This window comes from Porites lutea, chromosome 2 (genome assembly GCF_958299795.1).
Source record: "Porites lutea chromosome 2, jaPorLute2.1, whole genome shotgun sequence".
Lineage (NCBI taxonomy): Eukaryota > Metazoa > Cnidaria > Anthozoa > Scleractinia > Poritidae > Porites > Porites lutea.
The window spans coordinates 30,388,084-30,408,997 of NC_133202.1; the positions used below are offsets into that span (position 1 = coordinate 30,388,084).

The 20,914-nt window shown below is 38.4% G+C and overlaps 1 protein-coding gene across 2 annotated transcripts; it reads left to right on the forward strand.

Annotated features, from left to right (window-relative positions):
- The first annotated feature begins 2,146 nt into the window (after positions 1-2,146).
- Positions 2,147-16,445, forward strand: LOC140928279 (b(0,+)-type amino acid transporter 1-like). 2 transcript variants are annotated; one of them, XM_073378018.1, is made up of 11 exons: positions 2,147-2,278; positions 6,621-7,179; positions 9,804-9,929; positions 10,481-10,580; positions 10,972-11,016; positions 11,921-12,044; positions 13,369-13,472; positions 14,474-14,570; positions 15,052-15,207; positions 15,614-15,791; positions 16,206-16,445. In XM_073378018.1, the coding sequence occupies exons 2-11, from the start codon at positions 6,672-6,674 to the stop codon at positions 16,295-16,297; spliced, it is 1,530 nt and encodes a 509-aa protein (XP_073234119.1). In that variant the 5' UTR covers positions 2,147-2,278; positions 6,621-6,671; the 3' UTR covers positions 16,298-16,445. The 2 variants fall into 2 exon arrangements, with proteins under 2 accessions (XP_073234119.1, XP_073234118.1); XM_073378017.1 differs by lacking the exon at positions 2,147-2,278 and adding an exon at positions 6,315-6,411.
- Positions 16,446-20,914: the final 4,469 nt, after the last annotated feature.

The window sequence follows — 20,914 nt, forward strand, 5'->3', positions numbered from 1 at the left end:
CAAGGGCTTAAGATGTAATAAATCATCTGTAGTAATACCAGAACAAAATTCTCATGAAGTCCGAGAAAATGAATATCAAATTTTACAAGAATTGTGATTACACAGGTAAAATTCTGAAAATTTTATGTGTAAGTGTAATTTTGTAAAATTTGACATTCATTTTCTCGTGCTCCCATAAGAAATTTTTTTTGGTGTTACTGCAGATGATTTATTACATCTTTAGCCCTTAAAAAAATGTAAAAAAGGATGTAATATGTTTTAAATCATTCTGGCACAAGATTTTTTGTCCACTGAAAATCAAAATTACTCAGGGTCCTGGTGGATTCCGTCTTAATAGTTCGGCTTTGGGAGGATATGCACTTCAGCCGGCTCTTTTAGCACAGTAAAGCGTGGTGTTATTGCGACCGCTAGGATCGTTGCAAAAAAAGTTCAGCGACTGCATGGATATTCTGGAAACAACCGTCTTCAAAGATCGAAACCAGATCTTAGCGTGTTGCGTGTTGTGTTGGGATAGACCTCTGTTCTTGTTCGAGGCTGGTTTCCACATAAACACCCACGATTGTTGAGATCGCTGGTGACTCTTTTTAGCGATCGTATGGAAAACAGGCTTAACAATCATGATGCAACTGCTTTGCGATATTGACGGCTTCGGATAGATTTACCGTTGCTAAGATTTATGGACAATGAAAGAACTTCCCATAGGATTTAAAACCACTTAGCCCTTTTGTTTCAAAAGATGTCCAAATTTTTTAAAATAGTTCAATTATTGCACTGTCGTTGGAGACAAAGATATCTCATTAATAAGAACATTATTCTTGACGTATTACCAAGAGAATAAGAATAAGTACGTAACGATAATGTCATGTACGTAGGCAAGCTTTCCTTTCGAAACTCGCTGCACGTTTCTGGCGCAATTATTGTATTGCCTTTGTACGGTACGGAGTTATGTTTTCGAACATTCTGACACGCTTTCGGGCTCAGCTGAGCCATTTTATGTTTTTACACATTAAAATCCTAGATTTAAATTGCTTTTATAGTTTTCTGATCTAAAACTTTAACCACTCTTTTGCTGAATGATTCAGTGCGGACATCTTCAAGGCGACAGCTGAAATTGCTTATTTTGCCTCGTATTTACCCCGTGTGGAAGCCTCGCCTCTCGTGCCAAAAGTGCTGAAGAGAGAGCCTAGGAACGAGGCTGATCTGAGGTTGAACGTGACTCGTGGTTGCGCTTAAGCTACGGTACGTGCAACAAACGGACGCAACAACTCCCAACATTGTTGGGCCAACAATGTTGGAAATTGTTGCGTCCGTGTTGGCAGTGGGGTGCACAGGGATGTAACAACTCCCAATAATGTTGGGACCTGCAGTGCATCGTGGGAAGGATACAACCCATAAGATTTTGGAGACCGTGTGTAATGAGCATAAGTGGCCCCAACAATGTTGAAAGAGCTGTACAAACAGATCCAACAATGCTGCGCTACGCTTCGGCGATCACTGAACAAAACAAATGTTGCGGGTTGTTGGCCAACAATGTTGCTTCCGTTTACAAGGCGCTTGAGGGAGTATTACCCGGAAAATTTTTCGCCTCTAAAATTGAAATTTCTTTTTCCATTTTGCTGTAATAACTGTGCGAGACAAGACGTGTTGCGTTATTTTGCGTCCGTTTGCACGTACATGTAGCCTTATCGGCTCCTGACGTATCTAAAAGTTTGATCGGCTTCAAACTTAGCGTAAGGCTACGTGCAAACGGGCGCAACAACTACCAACAATGTTGGGAGTTGTAAGCCAACAATGTTGCGTCCGTTTGCACGGGGCTAAAAGTTTGACCGGTTTCAAACTTTGCGCAACAACATGCAACAGGATGTGCAAACGGACGTAACATGTAACATTCAACAATGTTGGGAGTTGTTGGTCAACAATGTTGCGTCCGTTTGCACGCAGCCTAACAACTCCCAACAACACGCATCAACGCACATGCTACGTGTTACATCCAACAATGTTGGGAGTTGTTGGCCAACGTTGCGTCCGTTTGTACGGGGCTTTATCGCCCTATTTCGCAAGTTTAACTACCGGGCAAGACCTGGGGAGACTGGGGAGAGAGCGCGGAAATAAAATCATTAGTTATTTGAGATTCTCTCTCAAACAACGGATTGCTGGCTCACTTGAGGACACGGGCAGTTCACCGGATTTCAAAGGTTGACAACCTAGGGCGTCAGATTTTTTTCCACTTCGGCGGCAATAACTGGACAGTTTATTTCAGTTCAGGCATAGTTTAAAGGTAAGAAAGTCATGTTTACATGGATATTTTAACACTTCGCCCTGAGTACTACCTCTGTTACACGATCATTGTTTTCAATCCGGTGCTCGTCTTTCTTTTTTTTCCCCTCCTCACCAAAGCTGCTTTAAGGTTTCAAGTGCAAATGTAGTCTCTGACGACCAAAGAATCCGTATCCTCCTATTTTATTTCGAGAGCCGCAAATTTTGTTAGATCACAACGATCAGTCTAGAACTGAATCAAAGCTTCCCTAGATCAACGATGACAACGATTGCCATCCGCAGATCTAGGCTATAAAAAGAAAAGCAAAAAATTTTACCTCTCTGTTCTAGGTATGTTTTTCATACTAATAACATATACCCTGGATTGGCAGAGCTTAATTCACTGACTCAATCAACATTTATTGGAGATGGCCGAGATAGGATTTTTGCAGTAAAAAAGGAGGCCCTTTCAATTCAAAAAAAAAAATAGAAGCAGGCAGGAAAAAGCATAATATTTTGAATCAGCAAAGAAAAACTACTTAATGAATAATTTAAAGGTCAAAACAAAGCAAGCAAAAAAAATTCCCTGCCGTATTTCGCCAATTTAAATTGTACGATAGTACATTGTTCGTGGATACTTATGTATTATATTCTTCCCTAGTACTTTTTAGAGTTTTAAGAGAGACGATCTCAGCTAAATTATGCACGGGCAAATAGAAAGATGGGCGAGCGTATTTCGTATTTTTACTGTTAGAAATACACTGAAGGGCAAAGTCCGGCTTTTCTTCTCGTGCTTTTTATGATAATGACCATTGCATGCGGAAGAACGTGACCCATTTTGGAGTCGATGAATAATAGATTGACCAATGATACAGTCAAAATTAAATTGACAACCAACTCGTATTGACCTCCGTAGATTCTTAATTTTGGCATCTTGACACGCAATGGAAATAAAGCTGTAAACCTTTGGCACCTCAAGCAAGGCTTTTTTCCCCAATGAACCTCTCCCCTGAAAGCCATGACTACTGGTAAAAATGGGCGTTTTAATCAAATTGACAAAGGTGCTCAGGTAATGGCGAGTCACGGCTGAAAGCTTTTGAAATTATTGTTTTAGCTTTTTAATTAAATATGTAAGAGAGTGAAGGCGGGTAAATGAACTCTACTTTTACTTTTGACTTCGACGCTGAAACGCGATCACCTCTCACACTATGGCCTTTAATTTTGATTTTTTTTTTTATTTTTTCATGTCATTTTTTTTTCACTCGCTCAACTGGAAAAAAAATCTTCGAGTGACTCTTCCTAGTCAAAGTTAGAAAACACGTATGCGTACCATGTAAGCGATACGGTAAGAGCTAGATACTTTGCATGAACTTTGTAAAAGAAGATATTAAATATTTTAAAGGACAAAGGCTGCTGCAATATATGGCAAGATAGTCTGATGACCCACACTGTGTGCCAGTGTGAGATACACCTTGCACAGCATGAAACAAGAACAAAGTATTAGTAGTCAGTTTAGAATGCGAGATACTATTGTAGCTTCAAACAGCTTCTCTTTTTTTCTTAAGCGCGGGCACTAGTAGAACGCCGCACTAAATTAATTGAGTTCGGCTCATGTGAAGTGTGGCGTTAAAGTTCGGCTGATTCACGGTATTTGAATAAACTAAGGCGTTTCTCAATGTTGCTGTTTTTTTCATCTTGCACTTGCATCTTACAGCCGCAAACGCGTACAAACTGCATATATGACGTTATCAGTATTCCACTCGCAGCGCTCGTAATGGAATGGTTCAATAACTGTGGAGAGCTTGCTCGCAGGCTAAGATTCGTGGGTGACACAATGTTTCTTCCCTTTTTTACTAATGTTTTGAATAATGATACATTTATTTTTGCTTAAAACTTGATTTTTACTCATATCACTCAGACTGCGAGCAGTCTCTCTTAGTCTTCAGATATATTGAGGAGTGTGCACGCGCGCGCGACGCTGCTTCTTCAGAAACGAGGGCCTCTCCCGTCTCACGCCCTCAGTCACTCGTTGTGGTCATTTGTGTGGACTAAGAAAAAAAGATAAGACTGCTCGTAGTGTACAAATCACTCTCAAATGGTTATGGAGATACAGTTTCAAACATCCTTTCAGTTTTTATGGGAGTGCACTTACTGAGAAAAGCACTCCATTGAAATTCCTTCCATTCAAAGTCATGTTTACTCTACCGTCGTGTGCATCTTTCCCGGCAAGAGAGTCTAATAGTGTTTTAAAAATATTCCATCATGGTTAATCGTGGCTTGTGGCCGGAAGGTCAGAACTACATCATGAACAGTCCCATACCGAAAAATAGCCTTCAAAAAAAATCATGCAGCTCTCAGATACTCTTGTTCTTTGGCCATTTTAGATTGAAAAGAAATAACAAGCAACATAAGGAACTAAAACACATTTCTTGAAAGGAATAAACCTTTGACCTAACGTTTCGTATGTCTCAACATATATCTTCAAAAGTAATTCCCTTCAGGGGCGCGGCCGAGAACTTTTCCAGAAGTACGCACGGTTGATCAACCTTTCTCCCTCATCTCTTTAATCGTTGTTAGGCAATTTCTTCGTTTCACAGCCATCCCTTATTCCCCTTCATCAGTCCTTATGACATGTTTATTTTGCTTTTGCTTTTTATGTTTCTTCTATATTTTTTAAGGTACGCGCGTGTGTATTGACGCATAGATAGCTAACGCCCCTGACTGTTGAGTGACAACAAAAATTTATTGATCGTGTTTATGCTCACAAAAAAATTATAAAAATCGTATGAGCATACCCTAACAAACAAGCTGTTAAAAGTGCAGGTGCTAAGAGCCTACCCCTGTCAAACATGGGTGGGTAAAGGTGCGGTAAGGTTGACCTGACTGAGCCCCACACCTTGTTAAACAGGTAAAAATAACTAGTCATTACTTTACAAAGATTGACAAGATGTTGTACTGGATCTTAAGCTTTTTCTTTTCATCGTACCTACGCCCCATCGAGATTAAAGCATATCATGGCCCTTTCGTGATCAAATGCAGATGATTGTAATTCATTGAATTTTTTGCTATCTCTCTGGGCCATGGGTTAGATTAAAGACAAGGCTCAGTTCTGAGTTGACGATAAGAACCCACTTGAAATTCGAAAACTGCGCGGAGAACCAAAAACTAAGCGAATATTTGGGACTCATTGAAAATCAGCTTATCTTGTTTTAATCGGATAATCTTGCTTTGACATTTCTAACTCTGGCACTTAAAATAGATCTTTATATTTCAATTTTACGGAACACTGTTCTCAATCAGCGTGAAAGCCGCACAAGAAGTAACCTCTTACTAAAAAAAGGAATAGCTGACTTTGACATATAATTTTCCCTTTTTTCATTCCTTTTTACTTTCTATTTTGCATAACACAGTATCATTTTAAATACTTTGTACGTCTTTTTTGTTTCCTCTAAATAGGAAACCGAAAACACTGGTTTTTGGCAAATATTTTGGCAGGCGACATTGTACTAAAGGCGGATCCGAGGCGGATAAACAGCTGAAAAATAACGTACAAAATAACATTGTCTCCTGAAAAAAAGTACTGTTTGTTATTAGTTTCTTGGAATAAATCCACTCCTTCCTTTGACAAATGATAACCCTCTATGTAGTGTATCAAAACAATCGTCTAGTCGGCGTAAGTCTCATCACCAGCACGAAATCCCCAGTTGGATTTTTTCCAGCTAGTAAAGTTGCTTTAGTGGTATGACGAAATGTCTGTGGCAAAAATTAGTGGAAAATAAATTTGCGAAAATCTTTTCGACGGATTGTCGTCTAGAATGACTGGTAAAGAATTTGTTGATAATGTTTTTATGAAAAATTTTTTCTCGACTTCCTTTACAATCCCACTTCCGATCCTGAAAACTATATGTTTTCATCATCTCGTACCCAGGCAGGTAGTTCACGTGTACTTCATGCGTGCTTTGTTTACATTTTATCATGTGGCTCAAAGGGCATCGTTTCAACCAATCACATTCAAGATATCATCCCTCATAGATGAATATTTAAACCTACAGGTTTTCCCGCGCTACAAAGAGCCTTCCACTCGCAGTGTTTCTGTCGAAGGCTTTTGACGAATCTTGGGAGGAAAGCGCGCGAGTTCTCATATTTCCTAGAAAAGTAAGTGTGATAATTGATATTTTAGTTAAAATGGGAAATATGTATCTCGCCGCTTATTCTCAAATGCTAAAAGCCGAAAGAGGGTTCTTTCAGTGCTGCTTAGCTTTGTTTCAGTCTTTTGTTTGCGTGTCACACACGACACGTGGAAACGGCAAGTTAGAGAACAAACTCTTTGACCGTCCTAAATAACGATTTAATTTTATCCACAGAAGAGGCATTCCGACGGCAAATTTTTGGCAGAAACCATTAATTAGCTTAAAATGGCCTCGAAGGAAGAAGAAGCCGCTGCTGTACAGCCATTGACCGCCGAAGAAAAAAATGGCGATGCCCCGCAAGTAGCCATTGAAGACAACAGAGTTGGTCTGAAGAAAGAAGTTTCTCTTATAAATGGCATCGCACTCGTCGTCGGAGTCATTATCGGCTCCGGTATTTTCATCTCTCCGACTGGCGTCCTCAAGCGTACCGGTTCAGTAGGAATGAGTTTGGTCATTTGGGCTGGTTGTGGTTTCCTCGCGCTTCTAGGATCCCTATGCTATTGTGAAATGGGTACGATGATCCCGAAGTCCGGCGCTGAATATTCGTACCTCAAGAAAGCCTTCGGTCCTCTTCCAGCTTTCCTTTACAGCTGGACTCTGGCTTTGATCCTTCGCCCGGCTTCACTCAGCGCCGTTGCTCTTACTTTTGCACGCTATGTGAGTCAGCCTTTCTTCCCAGACTGCGAAATCAGCCCGATTCCAGTTAGAAAGATTTTGGCAGCGGCTTGCCTCGGTAAGTTTTAATAATTTTATCTTTCCCTTGGTGAAATCGTATGCTTCGGCTAATAGTTTTTCACTAAATCGGGCGAACCGCATGGTCTGTTTACAAACCCAATCCCTTCAGGTTGTGGTTCGCGTTGAAAAGTCACGAGACAAAGTTGACATTTCTGCCTGGAGGCTAGGTTAGTATACATGTGCTCACGCAATGCAATAAAATCGTTTCGTTTTATTTTACAAATTTTCACTTAGCTACCGCGTGTCTATGTCCATTTCGCGACGACTTTGTTTTTGTCCGGTATTGCATCAGAAAGCAGAAAAACGTGTGCTAAGTGCAATTTGCATACCAGAGGTCACGGGACTTGTTCAGATAGTTTTCAAGAAAATATACCGACATGGTCGTTATCTTCCCGGGAGGTAGTTCTAGAACTCTGGGTGGATTTAACTAATACAGTCTTGGAATTTGCCTTTTAATTTATTGTTGAGTAGTGAATTAACAATAACAGAAAATTTCAATGGGAAAGTGCAGCGGCTGTTCACTTTAGTTGCGAAATGAATCCACCCTTTGTGTGGGCGATTATTCACGGCACGAAAGTTGAGGATGCCCAATAATGGGGAAGATTTTTTAATTTTTGGCTGCAGTTAGTTTGTTTTTTGCATTTTTTTGGTAGTGTGAGTATGTGCATGCTTAAAGGCGATGTAAACAGAAAAAAATTCCCACAAAGCACTTGAAAAATTTTTACGCTGTGGCTATATGGCCGGTAACCGGTCAAGGTTTTCAAAACACTAAATGACCGGCAGTCCTGTCTTTTCAGTAAATTTCACAAATCGAACAAATCCAGCAAAACCAAACTATCATATGTCAATTAAGAAAAGTCAAGCGATCCTGAAATGCTTTATAGATCTCAAGAATAACGTTTCGTTGGCTCACGCTGGGCTCAGAAGAGAAAACCATGTTTTGTGACACTTAGAACTTTTTTCAGCTTGACTGCCGGTCAAGATGTTGAAAACACTAAATGACCGATAGTCCTATATTCTCCATAAATTTCATAGATAGAAATAATCTAGCTAAACCAAACTATCAAGCGAAACAGTCAAGCGAAATGTACTGAGAATATGGGACTGCCGGTCATTTAGTGTTTTCAACACCTTGACCGGCAGTCAAGCTGAAAAAAGTTCTAAGTGTCACAAAACATGGTTTCGTTTTCTGAGCCCAGCGTAAACCAAACGCTAGACTGACTTTTCTTTATTGACATGTGACAGTTTATATTAGCTAGGATTTTTCGATTTTGTGAAATTTACGGGGAACATAGGACTGCCGGTCATTTAGTGTTTTGAAAACTTTGACCGGCGGTCAAGCTGAAAAAAGTTCACTTTTCTTAATTGACATATGATAATTTAGATTAGCTGGGATTTTTCAATTTTGTGAAATTTATGGAGAATATAAGACTGCCGGTCATTTGGTGTTTTGAAAACCTTCACTGGTTACTGGCCATATAGCCACGGTGAAATTTTTAGGGCAAATTGTGTATTACAATCCAGCTGTACGAACAAACTTTCATGAGGGGTACATGGAGGTTTACAGTATTGCAGTATTGAGCTTTTTTCAAGCAGTATTGTGATAATTTTGATTTTAATGTGCAGTATTGCACTATCATCTAGTCCAGCAGTATGGTTTTTTTCATCCTTTTGGCTAACGGTATTCGCTAAAAGAAGATCACGGTATTGCAGTACCATCTATTTGCACTCTCCTGTCTAACCCCACAGGTCAATGCCATTTTCAACACATAACATAGTAAGCTATACAGGTTAATAAAAGTATATATTTTAAAGACTTTAAACTTGATGGCAAATGATTACTCAATGTTTGATTGTTTATCTACAATGAATGGTAGGGGATCCAGTGACAGGGCTTCTCGATTGTTGTACAATTGAGTTGATTGCTGATGCACACATGCTTGAGATAAAAAAACACGCGAGATGGATACAACTTTAAGTATGCATGACCGATTGTACATGCAGTATCGGTATTTCAATGATTTTTGACACGGTATTTCGGTATTTGTCAATTTTTCTTTGCTGTATTGGGTACCTCCTAATGCCCCCTCTTTTACCCATTATTTGCCACCGTTGTGAGATATTTTTCACTATCCACCCTTAAAAGAAATAGATTGAAAGTCAGACGAGATTGTTAAGTGTTTGGCTTCCATTTTGGTTTTGAAAAATGTCGGAGAGTTAGCAAGTGAGAGTGTAGGTTGGGTGGGTGAAACGGTAACTTACCAGTAATAGAGGTAACAACAGTAGCAGAAACCTCATCAGGGATGGCTAAAAGGTGGCTGTGGCAGCTTAAAAGAGGTGGCTACTTTATAGCACCTCTTCACTTACAGGCTTAATGACCACAGGATTAGGCTGGAACACCAGCATAGCAGCCACTTCATTGTTTGGGACACCAATATGGAGAGCATGACATCATGTGACATCACACTCTATAATTGTAGAAAAGAATTGTAATTTAAACCTCTATTGTTGCAACTATTATTTTGGGACTTTGATTACTTGGTGCGTAATAGAGGGTGACCACTGTATGTTAAAGCAAAAAGAAATGAACTACCAATTTCATGAACTTACTCTTTTTTTCAGCACTGACCATGTTTATAAATTGTGGGAGTGTGAAATGGGCAACACGCATCCAGGACACCTTTACTTTTGGAAAACTGATTGCACTTGTAATCCTGATTGTGATAGGTCTTATTGAAGTTGGATCAGGTAAGCACAAACAAGTGCAAGTTTGACACCTGAATAATAATAATAATAATATTATTATTATTATTATTATTATTATTATTATTATTATTATTATTATTATTATTATTATTACTATTATTATTATTAGACAAACCTTAAACGCCTGAAATATTTTTGGAATGTTTTTGTGTTGTGGCCAGTCACAAAAAAAAAAAACAGGACATGGAAGCAAGCCACCAAAAACACATAACTAATAATTATTATTACTGTTGTTGCTCACAGCTTAGTTTTCTTTTGCCTGATTGGCTCTTCCCTTTTGACACGATAACATTCCAGAAACATTTCTGGTGTTCTCAGTTTTTGAGTTTCACAGTAATGACAGACAAAATGAAAAGATGCATGTAAATAAAAATAATTGACGTTGAAACCACTACAAGCAACAAAAATTAATGTGTTTCAGTGAGAGGTAGCACCAACAAATAAGCATCTCTAAATTCATACTTACATGTACATCAGAATAGAAAATTAAGACATTTTTGTTGATATATTAAGACATCTTCTATACCTTTCAGGTAATGTTCAGAATTTTAGCGGAGCATTTAAAGGTACCACATCAGACTTGGCAAATATTGGTTTGGCATTTTACTCTGGACTTTGGGCCTATGATGGATGGTACGTTGCCTTAGGCTGCCTTATACATTATTTAAAAAAAAGTGGTGTGGTATTTATTCCACTACTTCAGACCCCCTATTTGAATTGTGTTCATTTAGAATGGTTATAGTACTAATTAAAGGCTGTATGTGCTCTATGAAAATTGTTGGAGAACCTGCAAAATCTCTAAATCTATATAAATCTCATGTTCATGCTGTATCCAATGAACTAACAAGTTAATTTGGAGCTTGGTGATTGGGTTGTAGTTTTGGGGTCTGCTTTTAATGTATCCTGATGTTTTGTTACAAGTCGTCACTACCAATCAATGTACAGGTCATCATGGCCTTCTTAATTAGTTTGACAGTAAAGTTAAATACCAGATAAACTGACTTTTTTCAACCTTCCTTTCCAGGAATAGCTTAAATTTTGTAACTGAAGAGATGAAAAATCCAGAAAGGTAAGGGTTAAAAATTTGATGATACAAAGTGATAAACATGTAATTTATTACAATGATAATTTTAAAAAAAAGATATTAATGGATGTCAGGATTCAAAATATAATCCGTAGGGCAGGGTGATTTTTGTAAGCTATTTTGGATCAGGCCATTTTCTTCCAGCTATGAGGAAAGGTTTTTTTTAGATTGCAAGATAGCACGTATCTTGTTAAATTTGTCTTTGTTATGTTGATCTATAGGTCAGCTTGTACACTTAAAATTCTTGTCTTTTTTTTAATGCTGCTGACTGCACATCATTTCATTAACAAACAATCGTAGTCATGTCTTATAAACATTTTCTCTGTACGTTATTATACAATGTTAAATGTTGCCAATTTAGATTGTGGCCTTCAGATAAGGACAGATACAAATAATTATTGAAATAAACATATCAAGGTTAAGAATCCCAACTGCATGGTAGGAGACATTTATAAAGCATTGGGCTATTTACAAGGGTGGTTGATACCAAGCCAAACTTTTTTCACTTGCCGCTCAGCAGCTGCTGGAAACTTGTTAGACTTTTGTTTTGAATGTTTCTCTATACTCTGTGTTGTTTGTAGCATGTTAATCTTGTCTGTTTTACTTTTCTCTTCATGAATGATCTTGATTCATGAGCTAGGGTCAATGTGTTATTTTACAGACTACCCCGGTAGTTGTTTAATTTGGCAGTTTCCAGGATTAGTTTTAAAAAAAAATCCAGCAAAAGGTTTGTTAAACAAATAAAATCACCGTTCTGTGTCGTAAAATTGCCAGCTGGACATCACTGGAAGCAAGCTGCTTTTTTAAACCTGGGTCTCACCTACCCACTAAGTTTCTAAACAAAGTTTAGGAATTGACAGTAATGTTTGTGTGTTTTCACATTGTATAGGGATCTTCCCCGGGCACTGTTGATTGGAATTCCTCTTGTTACCATTGTTTACCTTCTAACCAATATCGCTTATATTGCTGTGATTGGAGGAGACGGTATTTTGAACTCAGGAGCTGTTGCCATGGTAAGCTAACTTAGTTTATTTATTTATAACCCTTCTATAGCCCTGATACCAGTATGTCCAGCCTTGTTTTCAGAGCAGCAAGTCGGGGCACCCAACGACAATTTTTGGAAAATATCTTTTTCGGAAGACAATTTGAGATCTAAAATTTTCGGAACATTTGTTGTTAAATTTCTTGCTTGCATGCCTCTCCTAGGATTTTCAAACCTTCCAAAGATGGTATAATTGCCCATTTTAAACGGATTTTTACGGTAAAAAGGTCACCTAGAATTTTCGGGAGCCTGTTTTCTAGCTGAAATTTTTGAAAAAGTAAGTTTCACGACACTTGGAAAGTGCTTAAAGGCATGAGTTCGTTCAACTTTGATTTGATTTTTGACTCCGACCTGTAGTTATACTGCAACAGGCCGCGCGATCTTCACCGATCTGGTACACTTGAAATGTTCCTTGTATCTTTGCTTTACGATCGTATATGTTTACGAATTGATTTTTTTAAAATAAATTATTGCCTGAATATTCTGTTTATAATCTAGTTTCTTTATGTGTGCCACTCGATAACATTTGTTTTGCGGAACACTGACCCGATGGAACGCGAATGAATTTGTTCATTTGCTGATAAGCATTTGAAATTTATGCTCAATTAAGGATAAGCTTTATACTCATACGTTGTGCGTTTTTGTCACCGGTCAGGTGCTATTTGTAGGTATTTCTGGATTTATATAAGGCGAACTGAGAGAACAGTAATAAGATGTTTGTTTACAAATTTTGTTTGCCTATTGGTGACTGCTTTGTTAGCGTGGGTACGACCTCGTAAAAATACACATTGGTAAATGTTTGTTTCAAGCAGGACACGGCTGTAAATCTTATTCTTATCGGCTGCAACATATATCTGAGGAGTAGCAAAGAATAAACTTGAATTATAGGGATAAATAAAATCAAACCAAATCCCCGGAAATACTCTCGCGCCGCGAACAATTAATTTGAATTTTGTAAATTTACTTGCATGCATCTAACTGGCTTCCCATTGGTTGAAAAACAATCAGCTACTGTCAGAACTCACACATGCGCATTATCGTGAACAAGGCCCTTTAATGTTTGAGTTGTTGTTGTTGCCTGTATTTGCTAAAAAATGCCCTTAAGGCATTCTTGGGGGTTATCTTACCCACTTAACATAACCCAAGCAATACTAGTACATTAATTTTTATACGTACTTGTAGTTGCTTCTAGAAATTGCTAAAATTATTGTCTGGCACAGACCATTTTAAAAAGCTTATGTCCTTACTATGTACAAGTTAATTGTGACTGAACAAGACATTAATTTGATTTCCAGGCGGTTGGCGAAATGAAGCTTGGTCCAGTCAGTTGGTTGATCCCCATCTTTGTCGCATGTTCCACTTTTGGCTGTGTAAATGGACTGGCCTTTAGTGGTGCAAGGTACGTTAATCCTTACACTCAAATCAAGAAATCCTAATACCAATATACTAAAGTGCACTTCAAAAAAATTTTCTTAGAATGTTCACACAGAAGAACTTGGTCCTCTGAGGCAAGGTTCAGACACTTTGCTTCACCTTAGCTGAATCGGATTTGAATTTAGGGTCAGCTGAATCTATTCTCGGTTGAACCAGGCATAAAGATTGGCTCAGCTGATCCAAGTTCAATTAGCCATTTTGAGCACATCCAGACGCCACACCTCACATGTACTTAATTCACTGAATTCCATTCGGCTCATGTGAAGTACGGCTTCTGAACTGGGCTTAACTCAAAAGTTAGAACTGTACATCTTATGCAATCCATCCATCTCTAACTGGAAAAAAAGGATAGATCAATGAATTATAAAATGCTTGTTCAGAGTGAATGAATAATCCTGAATAAGTAATCTCAATAGTAGTACAGAGACCTTTTTCAGACTGTTTTAAGTCTCCTATGTTTTCCAGAATATTGTCGAGATCAAGCCCTCTCTGTAATGAACAGCCATCTTGCTTTCTGTACCAAGAGGGTGTGTGTCGGGTTTATAGCAGTGGATGCAGGGAGGCAAGAAAAAGCCACCAGATTGGTCATTAGACAGCCATTTGTAACCTGCACTGAAGTGCAACAGGGATATCAGGTCACAGTCTTCCTATTAGTCTGCCTCCTAACAACCCATCCCCACCCCCTAGGTAGTTTTGATACTCCTTCCGTCTCCTCCACTTTTATTTATAACCAGGATGGTCCCTTGATACAGTCACTCATACTGATTGAGGGTTAGTACAGGCTTGTTTTACAGAAAGGTTGGACATCTGATGTTCACGTCTGCTTTTCAAAGGGTGTACCCTTATTGTTGGCTACACTTAATACAAGTTTCGCAGTAACAGCAATCTTTTACTTATTTCTTCTAAAGTTGGCAAGTCAGCGCTTGCCAAGCTTGTGCCTCACAGTCTTGGCAATTTTTTTGACAGGTTGGTTTACGTAGCAGCTCATAATGGCCACATGCCAAAAGTCCTAGCCATGGTTCACAATACTCGCAACACTCCTATGCCTTCAATCATCTTCCTGGTAAGGAACTTGGGGTTTTTTATACCAAAGTGGAACGTTTTTGAAAGGGAGCAGGAAACTTTTGATAACTGAGTTACCAGGGGTACAGCCTACTGGTTCTTTTCTAACCCCGTTTAATTTAAGTGCTTTGCATTCAATCTTCTTCAAAAACTCGTTTAAAATTCATAATGAAAAAAACAAAAGAAGTTAATGTTTAAGTGTATTTATATCTGATAAAGACATGGCTTAACTTTATGTCCAATATGTTTTAGACCAAAATAACCCCAAATCTAAATATTAGTGCAAGGATGAGTTGAGCTATATATATCAGAGATTTTGAAGCTGTTCAAAATACTCACAGTCATGTAGATTATCAGATGTAAAAACTCTCGGCTTCATCTCAAGTTTTTAAACCTGATAATACACTCCTGCTCGGTTCTTAAACAGTACATAACCACACACTCTGTTTTCTATTGTAACTCGATTTCTTGTTATATTACAGCATGTCATTGCCATGATCATGTTGATTCCAGACTCCAGTAAATTCAGCACACTTGTGAACTACTTCAGTTTTGCGGCATGGCTCTCATACTGTGCAGTCTTTGCAGCACTGCTGTACCTGAGATGGAGAGAACCTAATGCAAACAGACCATACAGGGTAAATAGATCTTTTTTTTTTTTTCATGTTAATTGGAATAATAACATTATTTACTTAGCCTAACAGTCATTGTTGGTGATTTCAAGAGTGATCTACACCTGTTTGACCATGCAGAAATTTCATCCCAAATAATTTGTTTTCTTATGCTTTCATAATTCAAAAAAATACTTCTGCATTGCTTTTGAAAAGTACCATGAATTTCTCAGAATTTTTATCAAAAGGAATGATTTGTGATTTTTTTTTTTTTTACTTTGGCTTAAAAGATTTAAGAATTTAAAGATTTAAGGAAGCCATTCTTCTTACATGTAGCTGTGGGGCTGTGCTTGCATTTGTCTCCTACACAAGGGCTCTTTGAAAACGGCAAAGAGTGTTGTGCCTCTCTAATGTCATTGTTATTCTGCTGCAGGTTTGGCTGATTGTGCCCATAATTATGGTGCTAGCATCTCTGTATCTCCTGATCACTCCTTTTGCTGGTGAGCCTGTGGAGTCCACAATGGCCCTCATCTTCATAGCTGCTGGTATCCCTGTATGGATAATTTTTTGTTGGTGGGACAAGACAAAACATGCCTGTGATGACTTTTGTGGTAAGCAATCTTACTTTGCAAATGCCGACAACCCTTGTCAAAACATCTTGGGACACTTGAGGAAATTAGGCCCTGAAGGTGCACTTTGCTAAATTAACTTGTATTCTACCTGTTAAAAAAGTTTGGGAATGTTGTTTTATGTTATAAGAGTCTATTTATACCGTTCCCCTCTACCCCAAGCAATGTTGATTGTGTTGGAGCAAGACTTGAATGCATAACGTCAACACTGCACCAAGGTGACAGGGGAGGGAAAATGTGTCATTTTGATGAGCTATTGCATTAGTGTCCCAAGAGTTTTGACCAGGGTTGTAGTTACTACAAAAAGTATAATATATTATCAATGTCCATTTCTTACTTGTTGGTTGAAATTGCAAATTTTAATCACTTGTTTCTCGCTTTTTTTAATATTTGCAGTAAGTTTCACCTACAACGCGCAGAAGCTGTTCAATATGTCGTTACCTGACCGCTCTGAAGATGACAAGGCCCATTCCATCTCTGAAGACTAGGAGGCTATCTTGTTAGACATACATGTAATCTTTAAGATATGACAGCCAACTTAACTTTAACTTCTTTCTATTTAGATACAGCAAGAGCCACAAGGGGACAGGTCCTGTTATGGCTCTTGGATACAGGTATGCTCTGCTTTTTCAGTGGGGCAAAGTCGGACAATTAGGTACATGTTAGGGATTTGTCAGAAATTAGCAGGGGGGAGGGGGATGCAAACAGAGGGAGGGTCACAACTTTTTGATACTGCATTAAAGGGAGGGGTAATGAAAAATGGGCTGTTAAAAGGGGGAGGGTCATGCAAATATGTGTCCGTGATCATGTGAAGGTTCACCCACACAAGAAAAAAGAAGTTTTTTTGTAAAAAAAACCTGGGATAAATAGGAGAGTCGAGTGATCAGCTGTCAGAATCAGAGTCGGACTCTTAATGCCATCATCTGAATTGTATTTATATGGCATTACAATGAACAGATTAGAAATATATTTTGAGCTTTCATAATACTGGCCTACCCTAGTGTATTGTAAGAACTAGATTTTGTCATTTATACAAGAGGGGGAGGGTCATGATATTTTAGGCCAAGGTCAAGGGGAGGGTTAGCAAATTTCACGACCATTGCAGGGATGGGTCACCTCATTTCCGAACCCAAATTTAGAATTCCCCCCCTCCCCCCACCCCCGTTCCCCCTGCTAATTTCTGGCAAGTCCCTTACTGTAGTTTTTTTGGCATGCAAATTAAACTAGTCATTACAAATAATTAAATTGATTGGAACCCTGGTGAGATACACAGAATCACCCAAAATACATAATTTTACCTTGACATACATGTAGCCCCTTCAGTTATGTAGGGAAAAAACAGAAAGGCAAAAATTGAAGACTAAATAATACAACATTATGCATATACCGTAAATCTTCTATTAGCCACCAAGGGGGTTATTTATTTCAAGCCCATTTGAGAGGAGGCTTAATAGAGATGGGGGGCTTATTTAACTTAGAAAAAACGCAGGTATCAGTTCTCCATAAAGAACTAGAATACAAAGTGGAAAAGCTCAAGTGCAAGCATTTAAGGTTATGCAGCCAAGGATCAGAATCAAATCCGAACTTCCAGATGGTAAATAAACCATCGCGGACCAGTCCACACAAAGTTTTACAGTCGTGATTGGTTAATGCAGTCTATCATTTTTTAGTTAAGAGTAATTAGGGGTGGGGAGGGGGGCTTAATAGAGAGGGAGGGGGCTTATTTGAGAGGGGGTGGGGCTTAATAGAGGATTTACGGTACTCATAAGCTGACCTGACATGATGCTTATGAAGGTTTACTCAAAGTATGTAATCTGTGGCGTGCTACAAGGATATTGAATTGAGACCATGTTCACAGTATACTGGATAGCTCTTGCAGTAGCACAAAAACCCTACCAGATAGGGCTTCTATTCCCGATTTCCGTAATAGAGCAAAGCTGTGCCGTGCCACACTGCCGCACGCCAATTTCGAATGTGTAGCGTGATATATCGGATAAGTTTTGTGCCACATTTTAGTGCACTGTGAACAGGTATTCGAACCATACGGATAGGGAAAGTGAATGAGTGGGAGCAGGGATTGGAACCCCCAGAGGTGGAAGAAAATATTCGGGAGAGAGGATTGGAATTTAGTGTACCAAATCCTCTCAGCCAACTGCTCCACCACAATGTTCCCAGGCCATTGCTGTTCATACCATGCTGGATAGCTTTTCATGTCAACACAAGAAGCTATCTAGTATATCATATAATGATTAACATTTTAGTCTACTTAAAGAAAACCCTAAGTAACTTAATGATAAAATGAGAAACTCTTCCTTTAAATTCCATTGGATTTTTTTATGCAACAAAATGAGAATTTGACTTTTCATCAAGAGTGCCAATGGCATAATTCTACCCACTACCCTTACCATCCAAAAGCAAGAATGAAGAAAATAAATGACTTCTCACTCTAACCAGCTGGCCATAGAACTTGCTAGTTACCTTTTATTTTTATCATTATATTCCCGTGTTAGTTCATATTTATTTTTAATTTAAAAATATTAATGTCACAAATTATTATAAATATTATTGTAATTTAACTTATACGTAGTATTGAGAAAGTGTTTTGAGTAATGTGGATGTCGTTACATGAACATTTTCCATTCATTTTGATTCAGTTTGAACACTGAATATCATACTGCCTCTGCCACGCAATGAAAGAATTGTCACTGTATTCTCTTAGTGCAAAAGTCCTCACATCAATGGTGTTTGTGAATGTGCATGGACGATTGTGTTTGGAAATGCTCTCATTATAACCTATTTATAAACAACATGCAACTGGGTCCTGAAACCCAAGTTGCTCATTTAACCGATTTTACACAAGTGATAAATATACATTTGGTGGAATAATGATTTTCACATACTTAGGGCCTGTTTACATGGAGGTGGGAGACCCCAGGTAGGTGATATAACCCGCTTCGGTGGGTAAACCTGCCTGTCCATATAATCTCTCATATGGTCACCCCACCTATCATGTAAATGTGATCAAATGAAAATGAGAGATTATATGGACAGGCGGGTTACCTCACCTACCTGGGGTTCCCCACCTCCATATATACAAGCCCTTCAGCAGTTACAGTAGCTTTAAAAAGGCAATTTAAATTGCAGTCAATAACGCCTGCCATTGTTTTATTGTGCTTCTGGCGCACAGTTGTTGTCAGTGGTTGTTGTGATTGCCCTTGACATTTTAATGATTAAGACAGAATCCATCAGGAAATTGAGTAATTTCAATTTTCAGTGGACAAAAACCTTTTACCAGAATAATTTAAACAATATCGAATTGTGTTTTACCCTTTTCAATGGCTAAAAATGTAATTAGTCATCTGTAATAACACCAAAGAAAATTTCTTATGGGAGCGTGAGAAAACGAATGTCAAATTTCAGAAAATTTTATCTTGCGCATAAAATTTTCAGAATTTTCCGTGTGTTTTTACGATTCTTATGAAATTTGACATTCATTTTCTCGGACTCCCGTGAGGAATTTTCTTTGGTGTTATTACAGATGACTAATTACATCTTAAGGCCTTAAAAACTGTAAAAAAGAATGCAATATTCTTTATATCATTCTGGTACAAGGTTTATGTCCTTTGAGAAGTAAAATTATTCATTTTCCCGGTGGATTCCGTCTTAATAGTATTTAAACAAACGTTTCTAGTTTAAGCTTTATTTTGCCGTTATAGTAATTTAGTTATTTAATTTGGAGTGATTTTACTTGAACCGTAAAACAAATACTAACAAATAGTGAAAAATGGCAAGAGGTAACAAAAGAAGACAATGGAATTGGTGCATAATAGTGCGTAGTATTCTACTACCTATTTCACGGGTCAAGTAAGATCACTCCAGCTCAGAAATCAGAAATGAAATATTTAGAAAGAAGCACTAGTTTTAATGTATTTTAGTTAGCAAGTTGATGTAAAGATTAGCATAGTAATGCTTGTAAAAGGGAAAGATATAGTTGTCTATGAACTTAAAGGAACTAGGGGAGTAGTTTTTAATCAAGCGATTTCTGGGTGATAAAAACGTAGTTAAATAGTTGTTCTTATTTAGCAGTAACCTTACTTAGAAGTAATCTAAAGCTGTTTCAACCATTGGGTAAGGAATACGGAAGGATTTTGTAACACTTTAGTGATAAGTGAAGAAGACTCATCCTAGCCTGTGTGGCAGGCGCAAAAAGGGGAGGGGTGAGGGAGAAAAGCGCGAACCCTAACCCAATCCTCCTCCCTTTTTCTCTCCCTCCCTATCCCCTACCCCTTTTCGACGCCTGCTATCCAGGCTAACTCACCCCGTCTGGTGGTTCGTTTCTGAAAACTCTTTTCAAGTTTTTTTCAGGCCCATGTTACGAATGAAAGTGCTCACTCTAGCGCGCATTTGTTTTGTTAGCGTAGAGGTTTTATTGCGTTACCTTCAAACTCTGAAGCATCAGTGTGAGTATTGCAGACCTGATATAGCTAACTGGGCCTGAAGAGGTATAGCCTTCCACCCACGCAGAGGTTCTTAGGGGCTCGACACGCGTTTCTGCCCGGGCAAAAACGCGTGACGAACCCCTATTGAAACTGTCAAGAAATGGGCCCCCAGATTGGAAAGTGTGCGATGTAAAATGTATCTAACTTGCGTTAAGCTTGAGTCGCATCTACTAACATTAAACAAAGATGTATCCTACGCTATTATAATATATAAACACCAATAAAATACAAGGTGAGCTTTCGCGAAAAAAAAAATCTCTTCACACGTGACTATAACATGTTATATTTCACACTGGTAAATAGTTATATTGCAGGAGATGCATGGAAAGACTATCAATGTAGTCGCGACACTTACTTTGATAAGTTAAAGGAAATAGTTCAAAATATTTCTCCGTTTCTGATTGGCCTAAACCCCTTGCTAATTACCAGCGAACTTTGTCCAATTCTGGAAGACAATCGTTGAAAAAATGAGTACAGTCGAGGCTCTCCTTGCGACCACTCTCGTAAGCGACCAGCTCTAGTTACGACCACTTTTCAAATTTCCGAGGTGATCACTTACGAGATCTTCGACTGTAATTCTACACAGTGTCACAAATTGAATGGTAA